Genomic DNA, 13728 nt, shown 5'->3' on the forward strand with positions numbered 1-13728 from the left:
GTGCCCCGTTTAACTGTCAGTTACTGGTGCATTTATTACCGTTTACTCTTGTACAATACCGTTAGACCTACGCGGCTTTTTGACTGTTTGAAAACAAAATTTATTTGATCGATTACATCTCCACTCCTGTTCTACGATTCATAAATAATTCCACTTATCAATACCATCAATAGAAGGTAGAACACGAAACGAGAACTGTAACATTTCGGTCCATCTGCGGAATCTTTTGATCCTGGCTTTTGAAAATCAAGGAAAATCCCGGTCTTAAAATAGTCGTAGATTACGTCGATAAGGAAATACGTATTGTGCAAGTGATCAAGTAAATCTTGGAAAGTACGCTCCGTTCAAAAATTACCGAAATTATCTGATACAGAGGAAAAAAAATCAAAATCTACACATGTTTGCATCATATTTAATGAGCTGAAAGCATCCAATTTAGACTTGTTTCATCTGACATTATAATTATCAGCATCAAACATGCTGGACAAAATGTTTGTTCTACTTAATCTCAGATCGTGAATTCAAAATAACGAACATCTAAATCAACCACTAGAGGAAAATTATACTAAAGGATAGTTGAAGATAAAGCGACATTAGCAAAACAAGGTTATCTAATAATCTATCTAAATAAGTACAGTGTACACCACATTCCTGTATGAGCCATGGAATTTGCCCACAAATTTCTGTTTGTAGCGATAATAATTGTGGTGATACAATTAATTAAAAAATGAATTATGGATTTTTTAAGTCTATCTAAAAATAAATAATTCGGAATTGGAGCAGACGAGATAATCGAAACTGAAGGTCAGTAACGTGCTTAGTTGTTTTGAATTTACTGTACCCCTGCATTTCCATAATTTTGAAGAACTTAAGAACGAAATTAATTTGCACATATTCGGCAACTTCTGGTGTAAATCCTGATTTTACTAATTTTTTGAGTTGTCTAGGTGTTCTCTTTATTACATCAATTAATACATATTTACATTTTCGCAGCAAGTACACATTTAAAAATTACTGATATAATTCGATAACTATAATCCGTGAGTAAATATTTCGACATAAAGAACATTAAGATGAAGCGTGTTGTGCTTATATACATTTTTCAATCTGATAGGAAAAGTAGCACACGAGTCAAGAATCGATTTCAAATAGAACATAACTCAAAAAAAAGGAAGCAACAGTTTCAATGAATAATTACTGAGAGGCCTAACAGACGTATTACGCTTTCCCATCCATCTTTTATGGACTAGTCCTGGCACACCCAATTATAATATGTCTTCAGGACCTTTTTAACAATAGGTCTTATTGACATTGGCGCATTCTGTTGCGACCAAAAAAGTCTTGTGATTGTGTAGAAGTGATAAAAATTCCCCATGAGTCAAGATATTTACAAAAGCGATGAAAGTATCTATTGATCAGAAATGAGAAGCTTGTATGAAGACGTCGGAGAATGGCAATTTCTAGGTCTCTTAGCGTGGTGGAGCATTGAGTGAAGTAGACCTCTTTAGAAATGGTTGAGATTAAGTTTCAAAGCGTTATCCAATTGTAAGTCCAACGCTCCTTCTGGTGAAAGAAGTACAAGTACTCAACGTATGATTAACGTCAGGTGCAGTAATACCGGGAGATAATCTGTAAAGATTGCATTCGGATAATGAACTATTAGAAGGTGGATCGTTGCCCTTTCATAATCGGACTGTTGAGAATACGGGGGATTAAAACATCCATCGCATCGGTGTATTTATAAGAATGCGCTATGCACACACACACGATGTACCGAACGCTAAAGAAACACTAAACTTGATAAAGCTCTTAGATAATTAGAGAGTAGAAAGATAAGTAAGTGTCCAGTCCGCCTACGTGAATTCTTACATCGACTCCAAATGAAACGTAGTTAAAATTTGAAAAATGTATAGACAGCGTTTCGGTTGCCGCTCGATGAACAGCTACCTTGGAAGCTTTTTATGTATCCAGAAGTGACTACCAGCAAACAGACAATGAATTAAAATTCTTAGAAACTCATACACTTGTGGTGATTATTTATGTTGCGGCTCGCTATGCCTTGAAATATTGAATATGATCTTATCTCCTCGATGGTGGCAGCGGAGCCCAGGCAAAACCTCAATAACGTTGATGACGGACGCTCATACGTGCACACAACCAATTTTTCTTCTACTAACTCTTTCCAAAATCATAAATTAGTCTCTCGGCGGGATCGATTTCGATGGCCCGGAGTGCATCGTACAAATCGTTACGCAGTTACAGAACGTCCAATTTCGGTAATTGTCAATCTTCGTAACGTTTAATACCACGCTATTAAAATATTGGGACTTAATAACATGGAAAAATGGACGTAAAAGCACACGCCCGGCGCTTACAACAGACTGGACCATTAAAAAACTATAATGATGAAGAACATTAAATAAATTCGCCCGCCGATGCTAAAACACCAAATAAAATTGGCGAAAACCAGTTGTGCGGGTATTTGGAATATTGTATCTTTTTACCTGTGCCGAGAAAGTGTGTAATATAATTAACAAAACTCGCACACAGTAGCTAGAATTAATTGAAAACTTCATCACACAACACTGTACTGTCAAACAAGTGCAGTAATTAATTAATAATGGCGAGAAGAAATTGCCCAGTTGCGACCTCGACTGCGTCTCGGCCACAATCTCTGGGCTCAGCACAAAAAGACTCACTTCTACTCTTAAATGACATAATAAATTAAATTTGTCGTGAATGCAAAGTATTAAAAAAAACGTGTTGTAGATTGAACCTTCCATAAATCAAAAATCTATCATCCTATTCACGTTCCTGGCCCATATTTACACATTTGTTTATCGAAAAAAAAAACGTACCTGAATCGTGGTCCAGCATCGTATACAGTTGGTCTACGGCATCGAAAAACCTGAAATAAAACAGAGAAACACGATCAGCATGGTTTCTACGTCCTTACGGCGCTTGTGGACAAACAAAAACCCTTCCGCGGCATTATCAGTCACGACGGGGGATCGAAACGTTCGCGCCTCTCCGTCCCTATCTTATTTTACATCATAATGTTGAGTGCAAGCAACCAAATATATTTGGCGAATTGGCGAAGAAGTGACACTTATATATTCAAATTGCACGCTTCAAGGGCCCCATTAATTCACGGATTCAGACCTTCCGCGCGCTTAATTAATTTTCGAGACAGTTGTTAAGATCTTAATGGGTTTCGCGGAACGGGGAAAAATTACGCACCTACAAAATGCATCTCATCAATTCGAAACGTTGGACAGAAAAAACGGACAATAAGACCTCATCAGGCCTCTGAGGCGTTTAGCTAAATTTCATAATGACTAAGCAAGATAAATGGTGGCTATATAAAATTAGATCTTCTCTGACGTCTCTATTAAAAAGCAATCCTGTATTAAACCTATTAGTAGCTGACGTCGGCACTGCCCCATAAACAGCCCACACTAAACTACCCCATTAGTTTTATCGTCGTGGATATTTAGCAGTCACAAAATGAAGAAAACTACCACTTAAGAATTTTCACGTTCTTCGCGGTGTCCAGAGATACGAATTAAATAAAACATCCATACAGTTTTTGAAAATAATATATACAGGCTGTAACAGAAATAAGTGCATTAATTTTAACTGGTAATAGAACTCACCAAAAGGAACAACTTTTCTCTGTGCCATTTTAGCGAAAAACGTTGCGTAATGGCTTAAAAAAGTAGGAATAATCTCCAAAACTAAGCTACCTAAAAACGTGAAACAACCAGATTCTTACGAAGTGGATTTTTTGCTATACGGGTTAAAACACGTTTTCTGGATGAAAATGGACGTTTTTTTCATATTAGCGCTGATCTCAATTAGCTATTGCAGTATTTAGTAGCGTAGGACTATTTTAGTGAAAAATCTCTCCAATTTTTTTTTTGGAGTTAAACATCGTTTTTCGGCAAAATGGTAGATAGAAAAGTTGTTCCTTTTGACGAGTTCTATTACCAGTTAAAATTAATGCACCTATTTCTGTTACACCCTGTATATAGGAAAACAACAAAGTCATGCGATATGTTAAAAATTCAGATTAAATCACACTCTTGAGATTCTCAGGATAATAAGCGACGTACGTTTGCGTCAGTGGTAACGTAACAATTTAAAAATATTAATTTTCCACGAATTATAAAGGTAAGTATTAACAAGGCGGATTTGAAAAAAAACGTCAATACGAATAGTGAGTTTGTTTACTTTGGGTGTTTTCTTTTCGAATTATTGCTAATTAATGGGAAAAAATCTGTCAAGTTTTCGTTGACCCAATCCTTAGAGGACGATTGAGCCTTGATGGATTGCACATTACGAAAATGAATTTGGTCAGAAGGGCCTCGAACCCCGCTAAACGTCCATTACCCTATTACGGCCCACGCCAGGATTCGTATTTAGCATAATAAAAGAGTTTCGAGGGTAATTAAATTAACAAACTATCTCCATTTTTCCACTTCACACATACAATAATAATTCCTGACCGACACCGTTTTGCTCCGTGCTAATGAGTTTCATAATTCCTCCGAGTGAAATGAATTCCCTTTGTGGCCGGTGAGGACCGCAACAAGAGGAACCACATTAATTTGAAACCGGCGCGTTTTAGCTAATGTTCGAAATAAACGATTCCAATGAATCAATCCGCCGCTATATATCAATTTCGAATTGTAAAAAATAAAAACGTAGCGGGACCCGAACACGTCGATGGAAACAACAGGGCTCCAAACCCATGCCGAAATTCAATTAAAACCAAAACCGTTTTTGAAGAAATTCGTAGCGTGACGTGATTTAGACAAAAACCAGTACTCCACGCGCTATCGCGGCCTAACAAATTGCTTCATAATGAACGAATGGGCATTATACCTCTCAAGGTGTCATAACCGTCAAGATTCATTAGCTATCTTATGGAAAATACTAATTATGAGAGGTGGGTAACATGCAACGCCGGGTTTTGTACACACATGTAAACATTGTAATTCTATGCAAAGGCCACGCTGTAGGGCAATATATTCCAATAACTTACACAAATTGCGTAAGTTCGAGTTTTGTACGGTATTAACAGGAAAAGAAGGACGCTGAAGCACCGAGACCGTACGATAAAAATGTCTCAGTCGGTTGGTGATTGTTAATTTATTTGAGGAAAGCGTGATTTCTCCATAAGGTAATAATAAATTCCGTTAGAAAATAAATAATGGAACAGGGAGAGTTGATAGAACATTGAAACGAGGGTGTGTTTCGGGTACATTGTGTTCAAGACACATTATGGCCATATGTTAATAGGTTGTTAGAGTGAATGAGGTGCTGCAAGGTGGTAATGATAGCATTATGTAAATTGGGAACATCAGATGCTGTATGTCTATGTATGGTTAAGTAAATGCCTTTTAAGTTGTAAATTACATGATAACCGAATACTAAGCTCCATTTATCAACCAAGGGGATATCACTGGCGGTAAACCCTTACTGTAAATTTTAAACGTGTCAGCTCGACACATTTTTTAAAACCTCGCATGATTGTATAACCAGAAATAACAATAATTCGTGGTAATTTAGATACGATCACTAAGTGTACTTGATTGATAAAAGAAAGGACTACTAAGAATTTGTCAAACAAGGTTGCAAATATTCAACTGAAAAATTCTACGCATTTTAATAAAACAATTGGAAAAAATGATTTTTTTAGTCGATTGTACCGTAAAGTAGTATTTTTCGGTTTGAGTATCTGGACAAAAACGTCATCTTTTCGCCAAAGCATTATTTTTCGTCCTAGGCCGAAAAATATTTTTCGTCCGCTATGTTGTTAAGCAGTGAATAACGTTCAAAAATCGACAACAGTTGTTGGCAACACTCAGGAAGGTTTTAACAGCCTGCATTTTTTCAATATTATTATGAATCAAACGTCACTTTCACAACGGAATGAAAATTTTTACGAGTAGATATTTTTATTGCAATGGACTAAAAAATAATATGAAAACAATATTTCCGACTCATTGCTGTTGCTGAACTCGGTTTTGCCTCGTCCAGCAATTTCCAGCAAATCGTCCGAAATATTGTACAATAAACACCTATTTTGGTGGGTGCAGTAACTAATTAAAAATTCAAATCTGAAACACCTTCCTCACAGTTAAAATTTCCTGTTATGCTTTTTATACGATTATACGTTTTTAAATACTATCACCTTATTCAATTTTCCTCTGGACACGAATCCAAAAAGATGCCATTTGTAAAAGTTTTCCAACATGATATCAAAACATGTCGCTGAAATCGTACGAAGATTGATGGATCATTTGGTGTTTGTCGTGACCTGCTCGCTTAGCAGATCTGTCATCCATAGAAATTGACAGGACAATACAAATATGCGCTAACACGTCTTTTGTTAACTACAAAATATGATAAAATTTTCTTTAGGATCACTTTTATGATCTGTGCAAATATTTTGCGGAGTCCAAAACAAATACAAAATATTTATAACTTATATTTGTCGTGAAGAAAAAATATATACAAAAGCACTTGTTTATTTAATTATCAATATTTATGCTTTATGTGTAGTACTTCTCGAAATTTTTAAATTAATCAAAGCCACTAATCAATAACGTAGAGTGTACCTGATAGCATCATTGTGTATAACAATTTTATTCGATTTTTAATGTAGGTTAAAAACAAAATTTTGTTTTATTCGACCTAAAAACTATTATTTATTGCTTTTTATTTTTATTTATACGGCATAAAATCGAATTATACTTGACATATGGAACGAAAAGTAAATTGTTGCAGCGACCATTACTTTTAAATACGTAGGTACTAAAAGGAGAGTGCATATTATATTGTTATTAATATCACGCGTTCAAATGAAATCCTGGGCTGGGAAGGCATTGGAAACCGTCAATTGTTGTCCTTTTTTTAAAGCGTAGATGAATTGGGGCACGTTGACAGCTAACCTAAAATGTAGAGCCTAAAAAATCTTTCTTTTTTCTTTCTTTGCAATGTTTTACATTAAAAATAGAATAACTTAACGATTCCTATTCTCGAAAAAAATATCTAAAAGGCACCCTTTGATGAAAACAAACATGTTCAATTATGTCCCGATTAAACATAAACAAATGTCATTCGTGTCAAACGGCGGGAAATTCAAACTTTACACTGTTCTCAACGGTTTAATTTTTCCAACGCCTACTCAGCCCAGGATTTCATTTGAACGCGCGATATAAGCAAACGTAAATACAGATTAACAGACCGACCTAAAAAAAATTTTTCCAACATGTATATACAATTTTTTACATATTTTTTAGCGCCGGAACACAAGAAGCGCTTGTAAATTCAAGTTGGCGATAGTTATTCAAGTTACAGACTCTGAAGCCGCGTTTTTTGTGTAAACATATTATTTATTTATTCCAAACAAGTTTTGTACGCCCCCCACTAGATGACAACTGTGACATCAAGAGCTTTTCTCAATTCATCCGGTTATTCCAATGAGATCATAATATTTACTAAAATCATTTAACTGTCTTGTAAACAATTAATTATAGTTGTAACTTGATATTTAATTTATCTTCTATTGTACACAAGCGTATTTTTATTGTCAGGGTAATTAATACTTATAATATGTATGACTTGATCGGATAGGCAGCATATTTTTCAACAGGACAACACCTGTGTTGAGGACATTCGAATCTTTTACAACTCGTCTTGCCTAAACATTGTTTTAGAGCGATCACGCCCCCGCCGTTAAATTTTCACTTTGTCGCTTTTCTTTATCAAAGGACATGAACGCTTACAGTAATAGCATTCGTATAAATCCCTCTCAGATCGCTTATACGGCGATTCTGACTTCCCGTCCTCCGAGACGATAATAAAATTCCAAATAGAACCGTGTTGTCTGCTCTACGACATTGTTTGTCGGAAGTGACTCTAGAACACCTATCTATCACCGACGAAAACTTTGTGGTCCGTAAATGTAATATGCAGAGGGCGACGGCAGAAATACGACTCTTGTACACTCACTCTTTGCGTTTGGGTACAGAAGGAAGCTTCCCGCCGCCCATGATCTTGATCTTTTTGTACAATATCCCTTGGCTGGTGAATTCCTGCAGAAAAAAAAATCACAATAAATGATCTGCTTTACACGATACGACTGGATGTCGGTGTCTTTCGAAATTTAATTAAATCCCAGATAATATAGTGATAGAGACAAGATCGGACTTTAATCTTATAGTGTGACAGCTCGATTCACTAACTGTCGTGTAACAAAAGCACTCATACCGAATACAAAAAGTCTAAATTATCTACCATCGACGACCAAGTCCAAATGCTGAAAAAGGAAAGTGAGCCGCATTCGATTTCGTTAATTGCTTATGAATATGCATACAGAAGAGATTACAAATAAAAATATCACCCGAATACAGGCTATAAACCAATTAGTTCTATCTCGATATGTCTGGAACAGATGAAAGCCGATTCAGAGCAGAGAACTGTGATACAGTTTCGTGTAGGGATAATAACCTGACTTGGGAGGAATTATTCATCAACTTGGAAGCGAAGATTGAAGAACAATTGAAAGATGCTGTCAGCCAGGAACATTGTACTGGAAGAAAAATTTAACTGATGCAAAGATTTAAAACTGGACAAGGTGACTAAAACTGGTCTTTATAAAGGAATCAGGAAATTACAATGTTGATTTCGGAAAAGCGTGAAAAAGTATTAAAATTAATTTAATAACTATAATCTTATGTATTATACAGGGTTACTATAAATGATTGTAGTCCAAGTAGGCGTAAAAACTGAATGTAAAATTTATGGTTGCCGCTCCATATAAAAAACATCAAAATGATGTAAATAAATAAAATTCTCATCACCGCACTTTCACCTAAAAAATGACAAAAATTGACAGTTCACATGAAAGCGGCAAAAATTTCATATCATGGGCATGGTCTGCTTCGACTACAATCATTTATAACAACTCTGTATTTTATTAACAATAGGAATAAAATATTTTCAAATTAAAAATACCTAATAATCTCGTGTTTTGCATTTATTTATTGGTATGATTAGTTTTATGGAATGAGGCAAGATGATTAAAGTATTAAAAAAATTTCGCAAACGCTTTACTTAAGACAGCTAAAACTTTAAAAAATATTAATTTCTCGATTGTGTAAAACACAATCCGACTTAAAAAATTAATACTGTTTAAAACGAAGTTACAAAATTTCGGGGACGAAGTCCACGAGGTTCAAAAGATTGAGATATAATAAATCTCTTGTCAAAATGAAAAACAAATATTGAACAGCTCCAACTAAATAGTTATGAATTTCGTAACTCTAAAATTCAACAGCATTAATACCCGAAAATATTAATTGTAGTAAAAAAAAACTCAAATCAAGCTGCAAAATACTTAATTGTTTGCTAAAATACACTGCGCTGGGTTTACGAAAATAGGAAGGAAAATAAAAAATGGAAATAATACAATTGGAATATCAAAAGTATCGGGTGTTCATTTAAATTTCCCGTCAAAGTTGGCGTTGAAGAGTCGATTGTGAACGTTCCATTCGTCAGTCTGCAGAGCAAAGCACAAACAACGCAAAAAGTGAGGTTAGATTTAAACGCTGATCCCTAAACATACAGGGTGTCATTTAAATTTTTGAAGTAGGGGTGGCTGATTAGATATAGAAAAATTAAAAGGAAGGAAGATCAAATAAATATGTTCCTGCTAAAGAAAAGAAGAAAAGAATACGGCGGGTGAAGCAGAGAGAATTAATGCAAGTATGTATTGAAGACAGGTAAATAATTCAAGAATTAAGATGCTATAAAAATACATCTAGTGGAGATAATACCCAAAAAAAGAATAAAAAGCAACTACAAATTCAGAGATAGAATTGAAAGGAAAAGTACCACGAAGAAACATTACCACAAAACATTAATATCTTGTTAAGAAATTGGAATTAAGTTCTTTAACACCAAAAAAATTCTTGAAGATTACAATATACGTGTACCAAACTTTGTTGTTTTCAAAAAATATAATGAAAAACAGGAAGCTATGAATATTTGTGCTGCAAGTGGCGAAATTTATATTCGCAATCAATACGCTTTGAAGCAAACCCACTTTCCTTTTCACTTTCTTCAGTCAACTGGAATACACAGGTCTCAATAAGTTCCTCATATTTTATTACAAAATGGGTAATTTATATTTAATCACGCAGATAAGCCCGTACAAATGAAAATTTTTAAAGAGCACTCTTCAGTGGTGTCATTAAAGTGAACAAGTTGAGTGACAATTTAGATTACATAGCATTAAAACAGCCGGATTGGTACCAATTACACTATGAGATAAATACGTATGGAAAAATTATTCATTCTTCTCGGAATATTACCTCAGAATCGTAATAACGGTAGGTGTCGGTGAGATCGATGACGGCTTTCAACATAGGAGTACTTTCTACCAGGCTGCTGGGGGTAAACCTGGAACAAATTTCATATTCGATAAGGTATCGACATTTAAAAGCTCAATTTTTTAATTGGCAAATTCCGCACGGCTGAATTGAAAAAATCCAGTTAAGGAACGAATCGCCGGACCATTACCCGTATCGATAACTTCAAAAACGTACACTTATCTTTCCATTAGTTACTATAATCCGCAATCATGCATATAAATAACCTAATCAAAGTATGCTTTCACTAACTACCGCGATGCTTTATGTCTTTGGAGTTGAAAACAGGCTGCGAATCTTTGCTGCCATTTACCTTTTTAATTCAACAAGTTGTGTCGATGATTAAAAGCGATTACATCGATGTCAATATACGACTTTTAAATAAACACAAACTAATTTATTATATGATAAAGCCTGCTAAAACGGGAATTAATCTGGTATCGATTTATTAAATGCGAATTTTTCCCAAAGCGGTAACCGTTTAGCGGTAATTAATGTCTGGAGATTACCTTGTGTTATACATTGTAGTTAGATACCCAAGATTTATTATTTGTCATTTTAGAACATGAAGAGTTGCCTTGATTACGACCGGCAGGTGCGCTTTGCCAACATTTCCATGATTTATTTTACGTTTTGTAGGTGTATCCCTTTGTGAAAATTCAAATCGCCACTAATTGGCCCCACAATCGACATCAATCATCCCTTCTTCAATTCCAAGTCGGTTGTAATTATTTTTTACAATGCTGGTTAACGTTCTAATAATGAGCCGCTGATGAGAAGACAAATAGCTTGTTAGCAGTTCCGCCACAGCTAATTTATCAATTCGACCGGGGGCTGTGCCGACTGCCGACACACGCCCGCGCTGTTTACATTTCTGTTGAAACAACATGTGTAATAATATTAAGGATACAACAATGAATATATTGATGAACACGGGACGACCGAACTCGCTCATTTTCAACACACAAAGGACTCTCAGTACTGTGTCAGTACGCAAGAGAAAATGAAGACAAAAAATGAACATCTAAATCAACGCAATTTTGTTCTTAATTATTGTTCACTTTTCTTAACCCTTTCGTGTCTCAATTTTCATAAATCCGTGGGATAATTACAATAAAACAACACTAGTGAATGTAAGCTTTTGCGATATTGGTTTTCGGGTGGCGTATCAGAATAGATCTGAAGTTAGCAGCAAGGCTTACAAGACGGCAGTATTTTTACATGGCCGACCGCGGCATGATCCGGAAAACAATAAACTCATGGACTACATTATTTTTCATTAAATGCAAAACATTATAAATCGTTGCCAACTGCTCGCTAAAAGAAATATATACATAGATAAATTTATTCATCTCTCGATTTAGAAAAACCGCAAATGATTTATTATTATTGCGGTCTGCTAATATAATGAAGTTTTTATCTAATTATAATAAGTAACAAGTTGTCTACTCACCATTCGTCTTCGGGTTCATCCTGACAAAGTTCCTAAAAAAAAAGAAAAATGAGTTATATTTCGAGTTAATACAAAATATCATGACAACATTTTTAACGATCAGTAACAATAAGGTATAGATTTTTTAGGAGAGTGTAAAAGAATAAATTGAAGAATCGATTGTGAATGCACCACTTGTCAGTAAAAACACAAACAACGCAAAAAGTGAGGTTAGATTTAGACAGGTGATCCGTGATCTGTAGTCCGTGGTGCGTTCACAATCGAGTCTTCAACGCCCACTTCGAAAATACATTTAAATCAACACCCGATAGTTCAATGAAAATTATTGTGCAGTGTTACTTCAGAAATGGAGAAAGACTTGAGAACGGCGAATGGTCCTATTCGACACCTCGAGTTTTTGAGGAATTTCAACAAAAGTTTCCGTACTTTCAAGGGATTTACCAATAACTTGCCCAAAAAGTTTACAAATGCGTAAACATGTTTTTAGAAACAGATAGTGTTCTGCACAAAAAAGGCAGTGGACGACCGAGAAAAAGAACAGCTGAAAATATTGAAGAGCTTGAACAAAGAATTGCAGAGACCCCAAATAAATCCATCCGGAGATTAATCCAAGAAACTAACCTATCATTTGGTACAGTTCAGCTAATTCTTAAAAAAGATTTGCACTTTTTTCTTATCGTGTGTCTGTTGTGGTGAAATTAAACCCCTTGACAATAAGAACCCTCACAACATAACCTCTCGGAATATTGATCGACAGGTCACACATAATTGACACCTTTATGAAAATCAAGATTTCAACATTCTCAAAATCACTAACCCAACTTTTAGGACTGACACCTGATAATTGAAATCTTAACGAAATGCCAACTGAAATTTTTGGTCAGCCAACTATAGTTTTGTTTTTTTTTTTTTGGTCCTACAGTACCTTCAAAGTGAAAACAAAAATCATCACGCTTTCTCTTCTCACAACCAAAATACATATTTTCATTCTTTTTCGGGCTTTTAGTGTTGAATTTCTTCTACATTTATGTACATTCTACTGTTTTTTTTTCTATTTTTTTTTTTTGACTCGTTAATACATTTTTATGAATTTGCCGTTTTCGTTGTCTTCTGATTTATTCTAATGGAGTCTTTCGAATAAATACTCTTGAGAAACATAAAAATTAATTCACTTCACCGTTTAAATCACATTAATTTAAATAACAGCAATAAAACCACGTGAAATGTGCACCCTGCAAATAATGTAAATCATTCTGTACGTTACATGTTGAACACGTATTGCAATTTAATAAATGTTTTCATTTGCATACATGCAATAACATTAATACAAAAAAGTTCGCGAAGAAATGTGGTTTATGTTTTGACAAATCACATCAATACACAGGCACGCTTTTCACTTAAATTATTTAATGAAAATATTGGCAACAAAGTGTCTGAAACTAGAATTGGCTCTGATTTGAAAAAGAAAAAATTAAAATTGGATTCAACATTACGTATACAGGGTGATTCTGAAATAAGTTTGAAAAAAAACCCGGTAATTGGTGATGATGAGAAGAAGTCATAGACAAAAAAATGTTCTTATAAAAGTTTTTTCCTTTTCGATATACATACATACTTACAAATGATTCAAAATTTGGTCAAAATTGCTAGTACGCTGCTGAGTTAAAGGTGATTACCTGAGTATCTTGGTAGTTTAGCAACAATAATAATCAAAGGTGCCCTGTATATTAGTACCTTTCAAGAAGTTTTTACTAGAAAAAATCCAAAAAGACTAAATACGAGTATACAGGGTGTCACAAAATTCGCGATTTCCGAATTCAGAGCGTTGTAGGG

The 13728-nt window shown here is 34.8% G+C and overlaps 1 protein-coding gene across 1 annotated transcript in view; it reads right to left on the reverse strand.

The window, feature by feature from the left end:
- Positions 1-13728, reverse strand: part of LOC138134471 (probable tyrosine-protein phosphatase F54C8.4) — a 33173-nt gene that overhangs the window by 2401 nt on the left and 17044 nt on the right. Inside the window, exons 3-6 of the mRNA XM_069052764.1 lie at positions 11896-11927; positions 10386-10473; positions 8023-8105; positions 2859-2908 (exon numbers count right to left, since the gene is read on the reverse strand). Of these exons, the coding sequence (XP_068908865.1) occupies positions 2859-2908; positions 8023-8105; positions 10386-10473; positions 11896-11927 (253 nt within the window). The remainder of the gene's footprint in view (positions 1-2858; positions 2909-8022; positions 8106-10385; positions 10474-11895; positions 11928-13728) is intronic.

Source organism: Tenebrio molitor, chromosome 7, assembly GCF_963966145.1.
Source record: "Tenebrio molitor chromosome 7, icTenMoli1.1, whole genome shotgun sequence".
In the NCBI taxonomy this organism is placed as follows: domain Eukaryota; kingdom Metazoa; phylum Arthropoda; class Insecta; order Coleoptera; family Tenebrionidae; genus Tenebrio; species Tenebrio molitor.